General features: G+C 44.5%; 1 protein-coding gene across 1 annotated transcript; it reads left to right on the top strand.

Moving 5' to 3' along the window:
- Nucleotides 1–7582: 7582 nt before the first annotated feature.
- LOC142217720 (NXPE family member 4-like) lies at nt 7583–11637 on the top strand. The gene is made up of 5 exons (XM_075286076.1): nt 7583–7660; nt 7807–8534; nt 9053–9114; nt 9380–9598; nt 11093–11637. Exons 1-5 carry the CDS (start codon nt 7583–7585, stop codon nt 11635–11637), a joined length of 1632 nt encoding a protein of 543 aa, XP_075142177.1.
- Nucleotides 11638–22607: the final 10970 nt, after the last annotated feature.

Raw genomic sequence — 22607 nt, forward strand, 5'->3', positions numbered from 1 at the left:
CATGAAACACGTTGTACCTTTTGTTTTTGCAGCAGTGCCCCAGTACCAACCTCTCTTTTGGTGTTTTATTGGCCTTTTTTGCACCATGTCAAAACAAAGCATTGGGACATCAGAATGGGGCTTTATGACAACATATTGTGGCATTATTACATCACAATGGGCACAGTGACCGCATAGTGGGGCATTGTGGCCTTACAATGTGAACACGGGGGTTAAATAGTAGCAGAGAAAGGAAGTGCTATAACAACAACGTAAGTTTTTCTATTCATTCCTGATTGGTATGATACATCTCAATCAAACAGAAAAAGTGTAAGCAGTTTCATATACAGCCAGCTACTCCCGGTCCTGCGTGGTGACCTTGGGGAGATGTCTTCTGGCAGCAAGTCAAGAATTCGTTTTTCTTGCACCCATCCTGGATACAGGCGCCATCTTATCATATAACATTGTAACAGTTTTAAGCATAAGCCACTGGGTCCAACCCCTGGGTCATGTCATCTCACAGCCTCTGACCCCTGAGTCGCTCTGTCCCTTTTGTAGACATTTTGAGTTTTACCTGCACAAGAGCGCCCCCATGCTGTTAGGGAACTACAGGCAGCTCCATCCACTTGAATGGGACCATGCTTCAATTTCCAGGACACCCAGGAGGTCGGGAGCACCTTTGTTCTCAGGGTCAGTGGGGTCTAAGACATAAGTGCTTGGGCATCAGGGCTCATTGATCACACTTGGGCCCTGGTGTACGAGGGGCCCCAATGACCTTTCTGCTAAACAAGACATAAAAAACCTATAACTAGCACAGGAGCAGTGATTGATCCCCATAACCGGTAATGCATTGGGGTCCGGGAGCTTTATAACTCTGTGTAGCCGCCATCCTACAGATCTGTGTCCTACAGGTATATGATGAGGGTGACATGTTGTACAGTAATAGACAAGAGTAAGTGATACTGCGCTATATACTTATACACTGTGCACTGCCTCCCTCTGGTGGTAGAACCCAGGATCACAGTCATAGATGTTTTATGTGCAGACTTAACCCCTTCAGTATTGGACTATTTTCCCGGGTTCAGGATTGGCCACATTTTTGGTTTTTTTTCATATAAGCGGTTTTGAGGTCTAGAACATTTTTTTCCATTGGGGTTTGCAAATAATGTTTGCGTCTTTTTTCGGTGATACATAGGAAACAAAGTCTTAAATAGTTTTCCCTCTCTGTAAGGCCGGGTTCACACGGAGTTACGTGCCGCGAGATTTGGCACGTAGACGCCGCGTGACCCTTTGCGTGCCGTACACGCTCCCATTCATTTCAATGGGAGCGGGGAGCGTATGCGCCGCGCTAGTTTGCGGCCGTGAATAAATGCACGGCCGCAAACTAGCGCGGCGCATACGCTCCCCGCTCCCATTGAAATGAATGGGAGCGTGTACGGCACGCAAAGGGTCACGCGGCGTCTACGTGCCAAATCTCGCGGCACGTAACTCCGTGTGAACCCGGCCTTACGGTCATTTTTATTATTGGTTGTGTCGCTGGGGGCAGGGCTAAAAACCTGTGATGTGGGCGTGGCTTTTTAAATTTAAATTTATTTAATTTTTAATTCATTGTTAATAACATGTCCTGCCAATGACAGTCAGTCAGTATCCCCTTCATATGCAGTGGTGTTGTGAAGGAAAAACCAGGACTGTACAGACCGGACCGTATCCTCTATAGTAGGGGTGCCCAATACGTCGATCGCGAAGGAAGTATGGGTTGATCGCGTGACGCAGCCAGAAGCATTCATTGATTTGGGATCTGATGATGGTCGGATTGGAGTTTGGAGGTCTCGTGGCTTCAATCGTGAGTTTATTGTGGAATGACACACTGCCCCCTGCTGGTGTAATGACATGGGGTATACCTCCCAACTTTTAAAGGGTTGAAAGATGGACAGAATGTGCAGCACTCTATGTGTACCATTGTAAGTATACATATAGTAATACCTATCTCCAGCTCAGCCATTCCCATCAATGTCTCTTTGTGCCCCCATACAGTAGTACACCCCAATAGTGGCCCTGACACAGTATGCCCCCACATTATAATATCCCCCTCCAGCTGCCCCATGGTATATATAGTCCCCTCCAGGTACACACCATATAATGGATCAAACGAAAAGAAACTTGTACCCGTCTCATCCCATACCACTGCTGTTCTTTGCTGTCTCAGGAAATATGGAGCAGCAGGTGCAGGGTTAGTGACGTCACCACATCATGTCTACTGCTCCCGTCTTCCTCATTCTGCCCGTGTCTCTGCCCCCGGTCTCTTGGGAGCAGTAGGTGCAATATGGTGACGCCATTTGCACAGCACCTGCCTCTTCCTGAAGCCTGTGAGATCAGAGACAGGGGCGCGAATATTGAAGCAGAGATTGGCCATACCTCAGGACAGTGGGACCGCACCTGGAATCTGGGACTGTCCTGCTGAATCTGGGATGGTTGGGAGGTTTGCTGGGGAGTGACAGACTGCCCCCTGATGGTGTGATGATGTGAAGGCCAGTGAAGACAGTCGGTTACCCCTAGTAATGACACGAGGACACTGATAACTCAGTGATATGTACAGGACATCCTGCCGCCATATGTGTTGCTTCTCATGACAGGGCGGACTACTGGCACCAGCAGGATAATGCTCACCCCCACATACAAGGGTTCTTCAGGAATGTCTCCACCAGATTACCACACTTCCTAGTTCTGCCCGGTCATATATATAAGACCAGCTGGGATGTGGCTTCACCAACCTATGAATGTGCAAGATCTACAGGACCATCTGGGGATAAATGTACTGCAGGATATGTACAGATCCCATATACCTCCATGTCCTGCCGTATCTCATCTTGTAGCCAGACTAGAGGCACCAACATGCTTCTAGAGCCTCTGCCCAATTGTCCAGTTTTTCCCAATAAGCTTCTCCATTGGCTGTAATCCTGTCATCACCTCCATAGATCACCATTACATCGCACTGAGACACTTCACCAGGACAGGAACCAATTCTCTGCGGTATATTTTTGTCAGTGAGTGTATGATGGATTGTTATTTGAGTGATGGTGATGCAGTGTGCACAGGAGCCTCTTGGGGGCAGTGTAGTACACATAATAATCAGCTTGTTGGAGTATACACACACACTGGATGGCAATCCTATCCTATACTAATAATGTTTGTTAGTCAATCACGCAAAAACGGCAGAACCAATTTGGATGAAATTTGGCACATAGATAGTTTGGAACCTCGATTAACACACAAGCTACTTTTTATCCCGGTAAATGACATGACTTCACGACTGCTATGAATTTATGTTCACATACCATATTACACTGCTCTTGGCAGCAGGCTGGTAAAGCCAGGTCTGTTATCTCTATGTAAACACACAGATAACACTGAGTCCATTGTGTACAAGCCTCTGCATATTATCTGATCTGCTCCAGGCAGTGCTGACACACTGAATGGGAAAACACCTTTAACCTGAATTGGCAGTTTGCTCATTTTAAACATGCCGGGAAAAAGAAAATCTAATTCGTTCCAAAATTCTAAAACAACGAGAGCTATGAAGGTAGCCAGAAGTCACAGATTTCTCCTCAAGCGGAGCTCAGGGGGATAATCAACATCAACAACACGCTCATTATATGGCGTTCCAGGGAGCTGCTGAGCTGCAGGAACAATCACAGGCACGGTGCAAAAAACAAGTTCAGCAGCAGGACAGCTTGAGAGCTACTGAAACACTGGAGCACGCAAACCATCAACGACAGCATTTTGCTGAACATAGGCGGCTCATTGACGCCAACAACATGCAGACGAAGTCGCGGGCAGAGGCTAGATGTTCATATGTAACAAAACTGTATATATTATAGAGATGCAAGAATAGACGCACCACACTAAGGCTACGATCACACCTGCGTTCCGTCATCATTCAGGGATTTTGTCCCTCATTCCACTTGAAAAATGCAGAGAGAAGAGCCATGCAAGCTGCACTTTTCTCTCTGCATTTTTAGGTATTTTTCACAGGTATAACCAGATTTCTGATCCAGGGATTTTGCCTTCCTCTGAATCCACACTGCAGGTAATGGGCTGGATGGACACAATGTGTATTGTCTGTATTGTCTGTCTTGTGTCATTGGAGGCAGCAACACTGGCACACGCCACAGACACGATTTCTTCAGCGGTGCTCTAGGTGTGCCAAACGTCTCTGGAGAAAATCACGCTCACCTGCAGATTTCCTCCACTTCAAATTTATGCTTAAAACCTATAGTTCTGCCCTTTACCTCGCCAAGCAAGACTATTTCACTGCCCTCATCTCTTCTTTCTCCAGCAACCCTAAAAGGCTTTTTGAAACTTTTCACTCCTTACTCACACCCAAGGTGCAGATGCCATTCACAGACCTTAGTGCCGATGACCTGGCCACTTATTTCCATGATAAAATTGATAAGATCCGTCAGGAAATTACTGCCCAATCCCCCGGTGGCATTGATCCCACACCTACGATAGTACTGATTCCCTCACCAACCGCACTTCAGACTGTCTTTTCGCATCTTTTGAACCTGTTACAGAAGAGGAAGTCTCCCAGCTACTTTCTTCATCTCGCCCTACAACCTGCAGTAGTGACCCCTTCCCCTCACACCTTCTCCAATCTCTGTCGCCTGCTGTCACTACTTACCTTACTAAAATATTTAACCTCTCTCTCTCTTCTGGAATCTTCCCATCCTCCTTCAAGCATGCTGTTATAACCCCGCTATTGAAAAAACCCTCCATAATGCCGCACCTCCATACATTTCCTCCCTCATCTCTGTCTACCTCCCAACCTGTGTTCTCCATTCACTCAATGACCTAACACTTACATCCTCTATTATCAGAACCTCCCACGCTCGTATACAAGACTTCTCCCGAGTTGCACCACTTCTCTGGAATGCTCTACCCCGGACAATCAGATTAACTCCAAATTTCTACAGTTTCAAACGCAAACTAAAGACGCATCTTTTCAGACAGGCCGATCACAATTTCTAACATAAACCCTTAACCTTCCTCTGTCCCCGCTCCCACATTTCCCCACATGATATGATGTCATCTCATGCTAACTTTATAGGTCCAAGCTCCATCCACATGTTACAGGACACCACTAGTGACGGCTCATAAAGTCTTAGGTTTACGTAATAACAGTCACCTCTATTACAACATTGTCTGACCTCTGTATAAGCAATTCCACCCCTGCTACCTCTTGTGTCACCCCCTCTACCCCATAGATTGTAAGCTCTTGCGAGCAGGGCCCTCAGTCCCATTGTGTGAAATGACTTTCTTTGTAATATATCTTTCTGTCTGTATTTGAACCCTACAAATTGTACAGCGCTGCGGAATATGTTGGTGCTATAGAAATAAAATGTATTATTATAATTATTATTACTGTATGATATAACAATTAGCAGCACATTATGCAGCAGCAGAACTGGTTGGGAAGGAAAAGTGTGAGAAGCAGCCTGAACACATATATTAATTATAGTAGGACGCTCAGCTGTCAGATTGAGATGTCTGGACAACATCTGAGGACTTGGATGATTGAAGAACTGCTGCTAGAAGATGAAGAAGAGGCTGGTAAAGACTCCATTGCTATTCCTGTAAGTAGCCCGATTGCGACGTTGGGTGGTCAGATGTCCCCATTTATCGTTTAGATCACCACTCAGTTCTTTGGGGCTTTATCTGTTGGAGTCTAAGGTAATCTGAGTAGGTAGAGCTAGTTTATTGCTTCCTGAGTTTATAGAAGACTCCTGCCTGCAATGGCAACTGAACAGCTCTCCTTGATATTGTCACCAGGGAGTTGTTGGGTCCCCCAAAATTAAAAGTAAAACAGCCACTCAGATACCATGGTAATTTTAGATCATGGCATCTTATTGGTTAGCTCCCTGTGTTCAGAACCGTCGTTGATCACAGGCACTGCAGCCGGGTCTCCGCTATGTACAACAGCAGAGACCTGGTGACTTTGGAGCACTGAAACCATAGTCCTATGTATAAGGGCCTCTGAATTTATCCCCCACCTCTCAATCTGACTCATCTCAGAAAACAGGCCGGTGTGACTGTTGTCAGCCACTTTGCATGCGTCACGTGTGGACTTCCGAGGCGACTTTGTATAGGCAAACAGATAATATTTAACATAGCCGAGGGAAAGCTAAAAAGGATATTTCATGTCCGACCTGATGGTGCTGTGGAATTAGTGGTGACAGGTTCCCTTTATACTGTGCACTTCCAGTTCAGTGATTCATCCTCCATTTCCCGCTTGTAGGAATGAAGATCTGAGCATCTAGGGATGGATAGGATTAGCGAGGGCGAATAATGAGGAGCGGGTGTGACCCATCATGGGGGAGGCTTGCACATATTGTACGTCCCATCATTGTCTATTAGAATGATGTGGACGAGTCCTGACCAGGAAAGAGTTATCATCCATCTCCGGGGATGTATGACCTCGTGTAAGCTACATACGAGGCTAGGTAACCAAGTATAACCCCAGCTGTGGCCCCTAGGAACTTGCAGTGCTGAGTTTGTGAGGTGAGTTCTTCCTCCTTAAGGTTGAGGCCTCACGTTGTTGCAGATTTTGCCCATTCCTTTTGTAGCCATGTGTATATCTACATTATTTACTGGCATATATTTGTTCATTCATTTACTTTTGCTAGTTTTTTTTCATTCATGCATTCATTCATTTCATTCCTTTCTTCATGCGTTCATTTATTCCATTAATAGTTTGTTCCTTCTGTTTTAATTCAGGCTCATCCACCCATATTCCTTCATACATTCAATATTTTTTCTTCATTCTTTCATTCATGTATTCATTCCCAGCCAGCCGTATGTGTATTTCTATATTATTTTATTTCATTCATATATTTGTTCATTTGTTTATTGTTTTGTAAGTATTCATTCAATTGATTTCTTCATGCACTCATTTAATTCATTGATAGTTTGTCCATTGCGTTCTAATTCTTTCATTCTCAATTGCTCGTATTCATTCACATATTAATTTTTTGGATTAATTCATTAAAATTCATGCATTCATTCTCAGCCTGCCACTTGTGTATTTCGTTATTATTTTGTTTAACTCATATATTTGTTCATTTGGTTGCCCATTATTTTATTGTTTTGTATTCATTCATTCATTCATTCAATTCATAAACCAGAATTAATTCTTATTCATGGTTCGTTCATTCAGTTTATAACCCAAAACTAATTCTTATTCATTCATTCAATTCATAAACTAGAATTAAGCTTATTCATCGTTTGTTCATTCAATGTATAAACCAGAACTAATTCTTACTCATTCATTCAATTCATTCATTCAATTCATAAACCAGAATTAATTCTTATTCCTCAGTCGTTCATTCATTTAATTTATAAACCAGAACTAATTCCTATTCATTCATTTTCATATTGTTTTATGAAGGGGCATGTGACATGAATTTTTTGTCAATTCAGTTAGTGAACATTAGCTATACTGTGTGAACACAAGCGTAGATTGGAAATATTCATGGATGTTATTTATAAATATTTTTGGGTGACCATCCTTGTCTCCGGCAGGACACTTCAGGGTGAGTCCACCATCATGGCTAAACTATTTATCCGAGTACTACTCTTTGCCATATTCGTCTTAAGCTTCTTCTGGTATTGGAGCCGTTTCCAGGTGAGACATTTCAACTCATCTATGGTGGCAAGGATTACTTTGCCCGCTTTCCTACACATGGTGGGAGGGTGGGAACCTACAACTTACAAAAAACCCTTAAAATCCAATTTCATTCCTTGGTATGATGAGAATTTTTTACATTTCAGAATTCTCTGGGACATAAACTTCAGCCCTGTCTTATGCCTCCCACCCCGGTTCAACCTTTGACAAAAAAGTCGACTCCTGGACCAAAAACTGAGCTCCAAGTAGAAATAGACAGAATATTCAACAACATAGAAAAACTCATGCCCAAAGTGGATTTTACGCACTTCAACCAGACCACAAGTGGAAGGAACAGTAAGATTTCCATTGTCCACCCCAGGAAGACCTATTGTGTTGGAGAAGACCTTGTGGTACGGGTTGACATGTTTGACCACCTGGGCAACAGGAAAAGGTACGGGGGAGACTTCATAAGACCAAGGATTTTTTCTGAAGAACTTGGAGCTGCTGTGTCTGGAACTGTGGAGGACTTTAAAAATGGGTCTTACCATGTCCACTTTCCATTATACTGGGCTGGTAAAGTCGTAGTCCACATTCTGTTGTTCTACCCAAGTGAAGGGGCGGCCGCTCTCTGGAGGTCAAGACATTCAAGTGAAGGAATTCTTCGTTTTGAGGGGAAGTTTGAAAAGTCTGGCAAAGTAAATGTAACTAAATGTGGCTTCAAGCTCTTCAAGGAAGACGGAAAGGAGATCTGCGAGTATAGGGACCCACCATACGAGGAGGCCTTCTACTGCTACAAAGTTCCAAATTTTCCGTGTGAGAGTCTGAATGAAATGAGGAGCTATGAATTTAATGGCTCATTTTTCACCTTGGTGGAAAAGCAGATATTTCAGAGGTATCATTTTCATTAGTCATTTCATTATTCCTTCAAAAGGGGAAGCCCACGTTTTGTCATGTCCAGAGATATCACCGAGATATGTCCAAATGTTAATGATGGTGAGGACTCATGTCCTAAAACTTCCACCAAATCCCAACATGAGAGGACATGCACCCTGGTCTCTCTGGTTAGCTTAGAGGTATGGTTCATACAGGGGTGTAACTAGCAAAGACTGGGCCCATTGCAAATTTTTGACATGATATGGGTTGCACGGGACCCCTTGGAGGGAAGAAGGGGAAGTGTAGGTGGCCATGAGCAGGAACGGGGATTGATAAATAAATAGGGACTCCAGCAGGGATCCACCAGGCTCCCGAAGGTCGTGAACCCAATGGCAGCCACTATGGATTCCCTGTGATCAGGAGGACCCTTTTCAAAAATATATTGTCCGAAGTGTAGACCCCCTTTGCTATCCAATGTTTGTACCATTTTATTAAGAATGCAATGTAATGACCCTTTGTATCTTTCTTGTATTGAAGCTCGAATATTGCTGTAACAATTCCGCAACAAATTTCTCCAATCTCAGTGAACCAGTGCAACAGTAAGTTTATCAGAATTTTTTGTTCTCAAAAATTCTATGAAGATTTTAATTTCCTCCATTTTGGTCAAGACACAAATTGAAACCAAATGCGGTTGCAGCTCTAGAGGTGATTGGAGTATTAGACATGGTGTAGCACAAGATGACCTAATTCTCGCAGTCTGCCATTTTACTGGAAACCAATAGGGTTTTGAGTGCAGCTTTGGATGTGAATGGAATGTAAGATATGATGTTACGGGTTGAAATGTATTTGTTGGATTTTTTGCAGCCGCACCAGAGGTGCAAAAACCAAAGTGTAGGACAGGAATGAGCTCCCCTGTCCCCAGCGGATACTTCTACAAAAACATCTGGAATCCGGTGTACTGTAATATGATGGTTTATACAAAGGGGGATGACTTCACCAAATGTCTGCAAGGAAAAAAGCTCTACTTGATCGGAGATTCAACGCTACGTCAGTTCATCATGTACTTCACCGAGGGGATCAAAAGTAAGGTTTATTACACTGCCAGCTGGACTTTGATATATAGTAATACATTATTTCTGATCTGATGAAGTTTAAAGAGGTTTTTTAGGCTTATAAATTTATAGCCTATCATAAGGACAGGTTACTAATTGAAGACTGATGGGGGTTTGGCACCCAAGACCCCCCAAAGATCAGCTCTTTGAAGAGATGGAAGCAATTGGGTCAACTCCATGGCCTCTTCGCTCAATATCAGACTATGTAGAAGTGGTTGTGCTTGGCATTGCCTCATTCACTTGAATGGAACTGAGTCGCTTCTGTACCACGTGGTCAATAAGCGTGACATCATAGGTATTGTTGGCTTCTTCAAACAGCTGATCAGTGGGGTTACTTAGGTCAGAACCCCATTAAACACAGGTTGATGACTTATCCTAAGGATAGGGCATAAACATATATCAGTCTCTTTAATGGAATTTTCTCATAAAGACAGCTTCATGGGCCTGGCTTTTGGAAATCAGATGTTTTTGGAGGAGAAGTTCAATGTAGCCATTTAGACATGTATTCCTCCTGCAGTGGCCCAAGCATGACCTAAGGAATGAGTATCCAAACATGTAATACATGCAGTGGCGTAACCAGGAATGGCAGGGCTCCAAGGCGAACATTTTGACATGGGCCCCCCCAGCCTCCTGACCCCCGACCAAACCCCTTCCTCCATGCAAACCACATTACTGCACACACTATTATACCCCATAGTGACCCCTACACACAGTATTATGCCCCACAGTGACCCCTGCACACACTATTATGCCCCATTATTATATTCTGGGGTCTTTTCAGACCCCAAAGTATAATGATCGGATACCCAAAGGAGGATACAAATATAAAAAACACTGTTACTTACCTCTCCTTGACTCTGGCGCACTCCCTGATGATTCGGCCATCTTCAATGTTGAACCAGATATCACCTGACCCAGGCTAGTGTCGCGATACATATTGATGCTGGCCTGGGCTACATGACGTGAAGCCTATGGGAGCCCAGGAGAGGTAGATAACATTGTTTTTTATGTTGTCTCACCTCCCCTAGCCCAACAATCATTATTCTCTGGGGTCTGAAAAGCAGTGTTTGTGGGGTTTGTGGACTCATGGCCTCACTTACCGATCCTTGCGAGGATTGGTAAGGAAATGGGGCCCGTTACCTGCTGATATTATTCCAGCAGGTAACGGCCTATTAAAAAAAAAAAAAAAAACAACACGTCAGTGGCCCGCTAGGCCCCCTAAAGTCCTGGGCCCTGTGGTAGTAACTCTGGTAGTTACACCCTTGAAAACATGGACAGACTGGATCCACCAGAGTGAGAGATGCTCTTAACTCCTCTTGAGCTCACCATGGAGTGGGTCCTGGGTTGTGGACCTCCCTCTATAATGTCTATATGTCCTAATAGAAGTGTTTTGATGACATGCACTGTAGATGTTCCCTTTTTATATGTCTTCTCCATCCCTGACTGAGATATTTGTCTCCATCAGTTGTGAAATATTTCCGATACCATTGGAGTGGATGGGGAGGTTGGGCTTTAGCACTGGAAGCGATGAATATGGAGAAGGATATATACGTGTCCTACAAGAGGCATGGATTCCCATTGGAACACGAATCCTTCTACTACTTTAAGGAGGACCTGTACACCAGTCGCCAGATTGACCAGTGTGCTGGAGGAAGGAACACCATTATCGTCATCACAATGGGACAACATTTCAGACAGTTCCCGCTAAAAATTTTCATTCGACGAGCTCTCAACATCCGCAGAGCTCTGGAACGATTGTTTCTCAGGAGTCCTGACACCAAGGTCATCATGAAAACTGAAAATACCAGGGAAATACATGCCCCAGTGGAAAGACAAGGAGACTTTCTGGGGTACATGCAATATCTGGTCTTCAAAGAGGTTTTTCAAGGGATCAATGTTGGCTTTGTGAATGCATGGGACATGACGGTGGCCTCGGCTACAGCGGCTGTACATCCCCCCAGTTACACTTTGCAAAGTATAATGAGCTTGACGTTTACCTTTGCTTGCTAACTAAACAATGTTAGGGGTGGTGGACATGGGACGTTTTCTTGTGCACTGAAACTGGGGGATTTCTTGGACCGGGATTGTTTTGGGGTTGCCTTATGATTAAGTCTCTTTGATCAAGTTGCTTGGAAGAGGGGTCTAGGGAGAACTTCTTGGACTAGAATTGCTTTTTTTCAATCAGGGGGACTAGGGGGAGACTTTTAGACAAGGAATGAAGATCCTAAACTCTGGAAGATTTTGCACAAAGTAGATTTTCTGCACCAAAGATTGGAGCAGTGGAAGTCTCTTAGGCTATGTAAGGGTTCTTGGACCAGAGCAAGACTAGAAAAGAATTGTAGATTGTAGACTAGAAAAGGATTCTTGGACCAAAATAGGTTTCTTCAATTTAGAGTAGGTCAATTTGACCAATGGATGAAGGAAGACAACATGGATAGATCAAAGACTATCTCCTAATCCAGGGCAGTGTACTTGTACCATGGTGGGATTCATGTATAGAGAGGTACAAGGGAATATCTTTTAGACTAGGGGAAGCTTATTGAATGTGAGTTTTTTGGATTAGGTAAAACCACTACTAAAGCCTCTTAGTCAAGGGTACCTTGCATGGGAGGGGTCTACAACCTCAGGTGAAACTGGGCATCTTGGACTTAAGAAGATTCTTGAATCCAAGGGCTGCCCACTGGTCTGGGGTGAGTTTCATGGACCACATTATCCTTCTTGGATTGGGGAGGTCCACTAGGATCGAGTGTAAAAGACATCACTTCATCCATAGGATGTGTCTTAGACAAGTCTTTTTGAACCAGAACAGATTTCTAGTACAAAAGAGGCCCATTAAGTCAGAGAACATCTATTCTAGTATCGCAGATGCCTCTTTGACCAGGGAAGATTTGTGAACTAGCATGGGTCTCCTGGACCAGGGTAGTACGATATGTCTCTTGGCCTATTATACAGTAGGTTACCTATATAAGAAAAGACCTCCGGGACCACGGAAGGTTCTTGGATCAGAATAGACTGCATAGAACAGGCCACTGACCTGAGGCAGAGGGGGGGAGATTGTGTAAGGTAAATTAATATTTATTTATACAGGGGGGAATTAATGTGTATGAGATTATCATTTGTACATGACTGTCATTTACCTAATAATTATTTATTTATACAGAATCTGATGCTTTAATAAACCAATATTTATAAATGATCAAATTATTCAATAAAGAAAATTATTATTATTATTATTATTATTATTATTATTTATTTATTTATATAGCACCATGGTGCTTTACATTTGGGGGTTATATACAATACACAGAATATACAGGTAGATATAATACTAACAGTGACCGACTGGCACAGAAAATATTCAGCAGCATAATAGGGAATCATAAATAATTTGTGGAGATACCCAGGTTATACCAGCGCTACATATATATTGTATACAGGAGATACCCAGGTTATACCAGCGCTACATATATATTGTATACAGGAGATACCCAGGTTATACCAGCGGTACATATATATTGTATACAGGAGATACCCAAGTTATACCAGCGCTACATATATATTGTATACAGGAGATACCCAGGTTATACCAGCACTACATATATATTGTATACAGGAGATACCCAGGTTATACCAGCATGGTCCATATCACTATATACAAGAAGGTGTATAACTTATACCAGCTGTACATATATATTGTATATAGGAGATACTCAGGTTATACCAGCGCTGCATATATATTGTATACAGGAGATACCCAGGTTATACCAGCGGTACATATATATTGTATACAGGAGATACCCAGGTTATACCAGCACTACATATATATTGTATACAGGAGATACCCAGGTTATACCAGCGCTACATATATATTGTATACAGGAGATACCCAGGTTATACCAGCGCTACATATATATTGTATACAGGAGATACCCAGGTTATACCAGCGGTACATATATATTGTATACAGGAGATACCCAGGTTATACCAGCGCTACATATATATTGTATACAGGAGATATCCAGGTTATACCAGCGCTACATATATATTGTATACAGGAGATACCCAGGTTATACCAGCGCTACATATATATTGTATACAGGAGATACCCATGTTATACCAGCGCTACATATATATTGTATACAGGAGATATCCAGGTTATACCAGCGCTACATATATATTGTATACAGGAGATACCCAGGTTATACCAGCATGGTCCATATCACTATATACAAGAAGATGTATAACATACCAACTGTACATATATATTGTATACAGGAGATACTCAGGTTATACCAGCGCTACATATATATTGTATACAGGAGATACCCAGGTTATACCAGCGCTACATATATATTGTATACAGGAGATACCCAGGTTATACCAGCGCTACATATATATTGTATACAGGAGATACCCAGGTTATACCAGCGCTACATATATATTGTATACAGGAGATACCCAGGTTATACCAGCGGTACATATATATTGTATACAGGAGATACCCAGGTTATACCAGCGCTACATATATATTGTATACAGGAGATATCCAGGTTATACCAGCGCTACATATATATTGTATACAGGAGATACCCAGGTTATACCAGCGCTACATATATATTGTATACAGGAGATACCCATGTTATACCAGCGCTACATATATATTGTATACAGGAGATATCCAGGTTATACCAGCGCTACATATATATTGTATACAGGAGATACCCAGGTTATACCAGCATGGTCCATATCACTATATACAAGAAGATGTATAACATACCAACTGTACATATATATTGTATACAGGAGATACTCAGGTTATACCAGCGCTACATATATATTGTATACAGGAGATACCCAGGTTATACCAGCGCTACATATATATTGTATACAGGAGATACCCAGGTTATACCAGCGCTACATATATATTGTATACAGGAGATACCCAGGTTATACCAGTGCTACATATATATTGTATACAGGAGATACCCAGGTTATACCAGCGCTACATATATATTGTATACAGGAGATACCCAGGTTATACCAGCATGGGCCATATCACTATATACAAGAAGATGTATAACTTATACCAGCGCTACATATATATTGTATACAGGAGATACCCAGGTTATACCAGCGGTACATATCACTAATCAAATCAAATCAAACAAGCTTTATTGGCACGTCCGAATAGATATTTGGCATTGCCAAAGCTAGTAAAGTGTGTGTGTGGGGCGGAGTGGTGGGTATGGGGGGGGTGGGGTTGTTGATTTGGAGTATAACAGTCCGTGGGGTCTCATCTTCGTCTTAGTTGGTGACCGCTATATGGGGACGTGGGGTGGGGCAGGTGATTTGGGGTATAACAGTCCGTGGAGTCTCATCTTCCTCTTATTTGGTGACAGCTGGACACGTATTGGGCAGCGATCTCCACAGTGGCCTCCTCTTCTCCCAGTAGGATGTAGAGTTTCCTCTTCTCGTCTGCAGATATGAAGTCTGGGATGTGGGCAGAAAGTCTTTGGTAGGAGACGGCCCTCACAGCTGAGTATTTGGTGCAGTGTAGCAGGAAGTGGGTCTCGTCTTCTAGGGCCCCCGGTCACAGTGCTGGCACAGTCTCTTCTCCCGTGGCTTGTACGTCTGCCTGTATCGCCCCGTCTCTATCTCTAGGTTGTGGGCGCTCAGTCTGTACCGGCTCAGGGTCTGTCTGTGTTTGGGGTGGCGTATTCTCTCCAGGTAGGGGGCCATGGTGTAGTCCCTTTGTAGGGATTGGTACACGGTGAGTTTCTTGGAGTTATTTATTTCATTTCTCCATTCTTCAATGTTTGCCTCTGTGGTCACTATGTACAAGAAGATGTATAACTTATACCAGCGCTACATATATATTGTATACAGGAGAGACCCAGGTTATACTGACTGTACATATATAATTATATAATACCCCATTTGGAGCTGACACATATTAGTCTTGATCTATTAGGGGTGTGTAACCCTCTGTGCTCAACACAAATTGTATAACTAAAATATCGCTTGACCTGAGGGATATAGAAGTGTGTAGGTGGGGGATAGATCTGAGGTTTATATATAATTTCCTCCCTAGGATCCTATCTCTCCTCCAAATGTATATAACCCAACAAGCGACCCACTAAGGGTTAATGTTCATTGGCACGGACAGACGTTCATATCATGGTCATCTTGTTCCGTCTCCCTGTCATGAAACAATGTATATATTAAAAAGCGCTAACATTGTCACGCCAAGAGAACAAAAAGAAAGCTGGACAAAGGGAAGAGATAATGCAAATGGAGACGAGATACTTAGTTGCCGTGTACAGCCAAGTACGGGGGTGGGAGGGAATGTAATATGGTCCAAATGCCGCTATGTCTGAGGGATCTGAGGATGAGGTAAAGATACCTGCACTCCATCCAAACAGTGTCCCATACTAACACATGCCTGCCTACAAAAAGTCTACATATCCCTTCCTTTCCCTCAAATGTCTTGGGATATCCCTCCCATATGCCCAGCTAAAGATCATGTAAATTCCTACCTAAAGAAAAGATCTCCCTCCCTACGCGTTTCGCCATACATTCATGGCTCATCAGGGGTAAATTCGGGATGGTAACGTCCAGTGTTCAGGAGTATTTAAGATACAAGTAATTAAAATAGTATTTAAAACTAGCAGTACCCACGACTTCGTCCGCACCCCCTGACCCCCTGCGCAACCCACCTCCTTCGCTCGCACGGGCCCACCATCTTCAACGCACCCCCCCATGTGTCTTCCCCACTGTGGCGCTCCCTTTGCCGCCAGACCTGCCTGAATGCTCCACCACCCCTTCTCCGCGACTTGTGACAATGGCCCCCTCCGATTGAAGATATGCAAAGCACCCCCCCGCTGCACCCCTACCACAGTTTCCTGGCTCCCCTTTCCCCGCTGGACCTCCAACATCCCTTTCCCCCTTCTCCCGCCGCCACCCCAACAACCCTCTTCATCGCCGGACCCCCAACATCCCTTTTCCCCACCAACAACCCTGTTCATCCACAGAGCCCCAACATCCCTTTTCCCTCGCCCCCATGCACTGTGAAAGCCCCTAATCCCCGCAGACAGCAAGTCCTACCTGGAGGCCGCTACAGGGCGTCTCGGCCTTGTGGCGTGGTAGTCTAAGCTGTGCTTCATTTGCAGGGCTGGCACAGGGCGTACAGCACCAGGGACGATGGGCTGAGCAAAGAGGTTTTGCAGAGGTACGCGGCTGTTCCTCCCTACGGTCGCTCGGGACCCGGGAGAAGCCACCATTTTCTCTGGCGCGGACTTGGTGACTGGTGCCGTCCACACAATGCCACGAACCTATCAGGCCACTCAGCTTCCCCTGTGGCCTGCCCCCAGATTGCAGGCACACAATCGCAGCCCAGCTGAAAGTCCTGCGATGACGTCATCTCAGGTCCTACAGCGGAGGCAGAGAGAACGTTCACGATCTCCGTGCAGCTGCTGTGTTCTGATTGGACGTACCGGTACGTCCTGTCAGAACTAGGCAACCACTTCCCGGACGTATATAGTCTATGGGCAGTGCGGAAGTGGTTAAATTTTTCAAGTATTTTAGTATTTTTAAAATACTTTTGAAGTAGTATTTAGTATTTGTATTTAACATACTTTCCCAAAGTATTTTCCCGAACACTGGTAACATGCAGGAACAAGTATGTCTACTCATATGCAGGACATCAAGCGGCCACCGTCTACTGCCACCACTCTGATGCCCCGCTCGGTACCAGAATGACCGCAGTTCATGGCCGTCAATGCTGCGCTTCAAATAGGCAAGCGCTCGGTATAAGCTACGCCCCTATGGGAGGTACAGAACTGGGCTGAGATCCAATCAGGGTCTGCCAACGCAGCCTAGGCCCTGCCAAGCTATGGAGATCTTCCCCCTGTATCTAGTCCCCCCCCACCGTACTTTGCTGTACAACTAAGTATCTGGTTTCCCTTTATTATTTCTTCCCTTTGTCCAGCTTTCTTATTGTTCTGTCGGTGTGACAATGTTAGTTAATATATATTGTTTCATGTCAGGGAGAACAAGATGACCATGATATGAATGTCTGTCCCTGCCAATGAACATTAACCCTTAGTGGGTCGCTTGTTGGATTATATACATTTGGAGGAGATATAAGATCCTAGGGAAGAAATTATATATAAGCCTCCTCTGTGGAGAGTGAATACAGATTGTCTCAGTACATATGACATATATCCATTGAGAGATATAGTCTAGGGCAGGGGTCGGCAACCCCTGGCACGCGAGGCATATTTTGCAACTTTCATACACAAAATAGAGAGAGAGCGTCCTTTCAGTACTCTGCTCAAGCTGAGGTTTAGGACACGCCCCCTTCTCTCCCTGCCACCAATCAGAGGTGAGCCTCTCACTGCACAGGATAAGGGCTCCCTGGACCTGCTGCTACATGTGAGGAGGAGCTCCTGCCGTCTGCAGCCTGAGGAGGAGAGGAAGCTCCGGGGAGCAAAGTGAAAGTGAAAACAACACCAGGTACGTATGTGTTACTGACTATTCTTATTAATATCAGGCATTTGGTTTTATTAATTTAGTTTTAGTAACTCCATGTGCCTCACATTAATAGCAGTTAACCCCATCATGTCCCTCACATTAACCCTGTGTGGCTCACATAAGGGTTACTGATGTGTGAGACATATGGAGGTACTAATAAGGGACCTATATAATGAAGATATTCACTTATTACCTCCATATGTCTCACATATCAGTGTCCCTTATGTAAAGTACACAGGGGGTTAATGTGAGGGACATGATGGGGTTAACTGCTATTAATAAGAGGTACATTGAGTTGTAACCTGCTATGCACATGACCAGACTCTTTATCTACAACTGTGGATAAAAGTACAGACCTATATATTTCAATTGACCCATATATACAGCCATTCTTTTTGTGGCTGTGTATCTGGGCCAAATTGAAGAACTGAAAACTATGGAGCAGGTCCTATATGTGTCCTATACATCCCCTATATCTGTCTGCATTTGCAGCCCTGTCAATTCATTTTTAACATATAGGTCAGTGAAAACCACATGCGTGCCACTTGTATGCAGGAGGCCTAAGGCTGAGGCCCCACATTGCAGAAACGCAGCGTTTTTGTTGCAGATTTTCATGCGGTTTATTTCAACCAAAGCTAAAAATGGCTACAGAAGGAATGGGAAATATATAGGAAGCTTCTTATACGTCTCCCTTCTGCTCAATCCACTCCTGGCTTCGGCTCAGAAAAACACAGCAAAATATGTAACAAATAAAGCTGTGTTCCCTGTGCCTCAGCCTTAGGCTAAAGCCCCACGTTGCAGAAACAGCTTTTTTTTCGTTGCAGATTTTGCTGGGGTTTTTTTAGCCGAAGCCAGGAGTAGATTGAGCAGGAGGGAGACATATAAGAAGCTTCCTATATATTTCCCGTTCCTTTTCTAGCCATTCTTGGCTTTGACAGAAAAAAAAAACGCAGCTAAATCTGCAATAAGCAGCATTTTTGTAATGTGGGGCCTCAGCCAGTGTGATTCTATTGGGTGGTGACACTGTAACTAGATGCAATTATAGCCAAATCCAGTTCCCGGGCACCAGTGCGGTCACTTTGTTGAAAGTGTGACACCGATTAATTCCTGGCTGGGGTTTTGCTGTTACTGCACCGCGAGGAACTAAAAGTGACTGAAATTAATCTGCGTTTCACTTAGGGAGCATTCACACTACCGTCTGTGTCCAACAGCTAGTGTCCACTGCTAATGTCTGTTCAAAATCTTGTGCGGACATTAGCAGTGGACACTAGCTGTCGGACACCGACAGTAGTGTGAACGCTCCCTTACAGAATACTGAAGTTACTAACAGCCGAGGACTGGATGGAGCATACAGGTACATTGTGTGTCAGCTCTTTACAGGTATGACCTCACTCTGCTCCCAGTCACATACATTACCACTAATTCTGGGTTATGCATGTACTTACATTGCTTCTAATGGAAAAGAACATGTGTATCCAGGCAAATAGTGGTAAGCACATGTGGCTGGAGCACAGTATGACAGCACCCCTGTGCTATATGACTTTAGTGTAGGTGTCGTCGGCTTTACAATTATTGCCCGGCACTCCGAGGACCTCATCTTTGATTTTTTTATTTAAATCGGCACGCCGAACAAATAAGGTTGCCTACCCCTGGTCTAGGGTATACATACCATAATGACATCCCATGCAGGTGTTATAGACCCCTCAGTGAGCTATGGATACCCCTGCTCCATGTTAATGAATGCTCTTATTGCAAAGCCTATGTTTAGCTTTCTACAAATATATTGTATAGACTCCCTTTACTTTCATAGGGTTCTGGTTTATTGGAGCGTTGATCCACTTCCTAAGCATCTTAAAGTGCAGGGTAGCTTTAAAACAAAATGGCTGCTTTCCTTATTGTGCTCATATCTTTCTGTGTCTGGGATCTGTTTAGCTGTATCATGCCCTGTATTTGCAGTCCAGTGTCCTTGAATCTCCTATATTATGTTCACTTGGGCTTTTCTCATCTCTTTTGTTTGCTATTTTACAGTGACTCCTGGAGAAATATGCCTGTAAAGCCAGTAGTAGTAATAATGGATAGGGGAGGAGGTAGACTGCTCCTTATTGTGCACACTCCCAGCCTGCGAGAGAAATGTAAAATGTCCTGCAGCCATAATGAGGCTATTAGCAACAGAAAAACAGATAGGAGGCCATGTATGAAGACTTATTCAGCCAGAGAACAGACATCTCTGGAATACCCTGCAGATATCTCAACTTTTCATGAAAACTCAGGTACCCTTTAAGCAAGATAAGATAAGATAATCCTTTTAATAGTCCCACAGTGGGGAAATTTCAGCATGTTACAGCAGCATAGTAATACAGATACAGGATAATACACAGTAATATGTTACAGACTGTCACGGGATGGTTAGAGTCTATACTATAGGCAATGTGTAATATATATTTCATGTGGAATGTATTCTCTAACCTGTTATATACATCAATGTGTAGTTGGCTGATTAGGGTCTAGTGTGTTAGCACATTGTATGCAAATACCTCTAACTAGTGAGGACCAGTGAGGACAATGGGTGGAGATAATCTGATCAGTGTCTCCAAGAAGATGTTGGATGGTGCATTGTCCATAGTAGACAGGGAGTCTGCTCTCCTTGGTATAGGTGAGGGGGGAAGGATCTGTGACTCAGCCCTTCCCACCCACAGATAGAGGAAGTAACAGTTTAGTATATAGTTGTAGCTTGCAGTTAGTATGTGTTAGCCGGCCTGTGCACAGCTCTGCAGAGAGCCAGGACTTAGTTACAGGACCAAGGAACCAAAGTTATCATTGGATTGTGACTTCTGTGGACTTATTGTTATTACGGTTGATGTGACCGCCACCGGCTACTAACTTTGTGGATTACAATAAATTGCTGTTGTCTCCCGACCTCTTGCGTCCCTGTTGATTCAAGATATTTTCCGGAGGAAGGACGTATACTTTTGCTCCGTGACAACTGGTGGCAGCAGTGGGATCAACAGCGGACAGCGAGATGGACTACAGCAGCCCAGCGATTAATGGAGCCACAACCTCAGAATACAGGAACTGGACTATGGCACGTCTACAAGTAAGGGCCCGGGAACTAAACCTGAGTTACCAGGGAAGAACGAAAGATCAACTGATCGAGGCACTGGAGGAGATGACCCTGCAAAGCGACCATGAGGAGGGCTGCCCCCAGGAGACTGGAGAGATACGGGAGTGGCAGGTACAGACCCAAAAGAGCAGATGGGTTGTTTTGTATGAGGAGGAGTTGGCAGTGCTGGGGCTAGGAGCAACTGCAGAGCAAAGGAGTAGAGCATTACAGAGGGCTCAGGAAACGGAGAAGGAGGAACAGAGAATGGCGCATGAAAAGGAAAGAATGGCGCATGAAATGCGAATGGCTGAGATAACTACGCGGAATTATAATCAAACGTCGGCCCCCAGCCCAACAGTGAGAGAACCACCATATGTCTCCCATAAACACTTCAAGACCTTTGATGAAGCGGCTGGGGATGTTGATGGATATTTTCAGGACTTCGAACACCAGTGCCACCTGATGGAAGTCCCAGAGAAGGATTGGGTCCGGTATCTGGTGGGGCACCTACGAGATGGGGCTGCGGAAGCTCTCAGAGCCATGGACCCTAGTGATCAGCGGGACTATGAGGCCATTAAAAGAGCGGTGCAGAAGTATTATGCCGTCACTCCAGAGACCTACCGAGTTCAATTCCGCTCTTTGTCTTACAATGGGGGAAGCTCCTTCCACATGTTCGCCCACAAGTTGAAGCAAGCATGCAAGCGCTGGCTAGAAGGAGAGGAGGCTGTCACAGTCGATAAGATCCTCCAAGTCATACTTAAGGAACAGTTCTTTTCCCAGTGCCCCGCTGAGATCCGTGAGTGGGTGCTGGAACGGAACCCAGCCACAGTGGAGCAAGCTGCTTCCCTTGCAGATGAGGGCCTGACCATCAAGCCGCAGTGGAAGAGGTTGTTTGCAGAGGAGCGGAAAACTACCACAGTCCGCCAGACACCCTTCATCCAGCCACCCACCTTTCGTGCCCGGCCTCAGGATTACAATTCCCCCTCTACCCCTGCCCCAGCCCATCGGCCTCCAGCTATGAACAACCCTGTCCCTAGACAACGACCTACTGGAAGAATGCTAGAGCGCAGATGTTTTGGGTGCGGGCGGCCTGGACATTTGCAAGCTAGTTGCCCTGTTAACATGGGGGCACGGGCCACCGTGGCATCCCGGCCTATTCACTACCTGGGAACCACCCCTAGGACTGAAAGTTTGGCCCCATTTCCAGATGACTCCATGAATGACCCATCTGTTCCACCTCCAGGGGTCTATGGGATTCAGCCTTCCGCCACACATCCCGCAAACCTTCAGCGGAAGCACTTGCAGGAGGTCCTACTGGATGGCCGAACAGTTGTTGGATTCCGGGACT

The sequence above is a fragment of the Leptodactylus fuscus genome, chromosome 8 (assembly GCF_031893055.1).
Source record: "Leptodactylus fuscus isolate aLepFus1 chromosome 8, aLepFus1.hap2, whole genome shotgun sequence".
In the NCBI taxonomy this organism is placed as follows: domain Eukaryota; kingdom Metazoa; phylum Chordata; class Amphibia; order Anura; family Leptodactylidae; genus Leptodactylus; species Leptodactylus fuscus.

Coding starts and splice junctions, on each gene's coding strand:
- LOC142217720 (XM_075286076.1), top strand. CDS start 7,583: ATGGCTAAACTATTTATCCGAGTACTACTCTTTGCCATATTCGTCTTA. Junction 8,535..9,052: donor GAAAAGCAGATATTTCAGAG/GTATCATTTTCA, acceptor CTTGTATTGAAG/CTCGAATATTGCTGTAACAA. Junction 9,599..11,092: donor CTTCACCGAGGGGATCAAAA/GTAAGGTTTATT, acceptor TGTCTCCATCAG/TTGTGAAATATTTCCGATAC.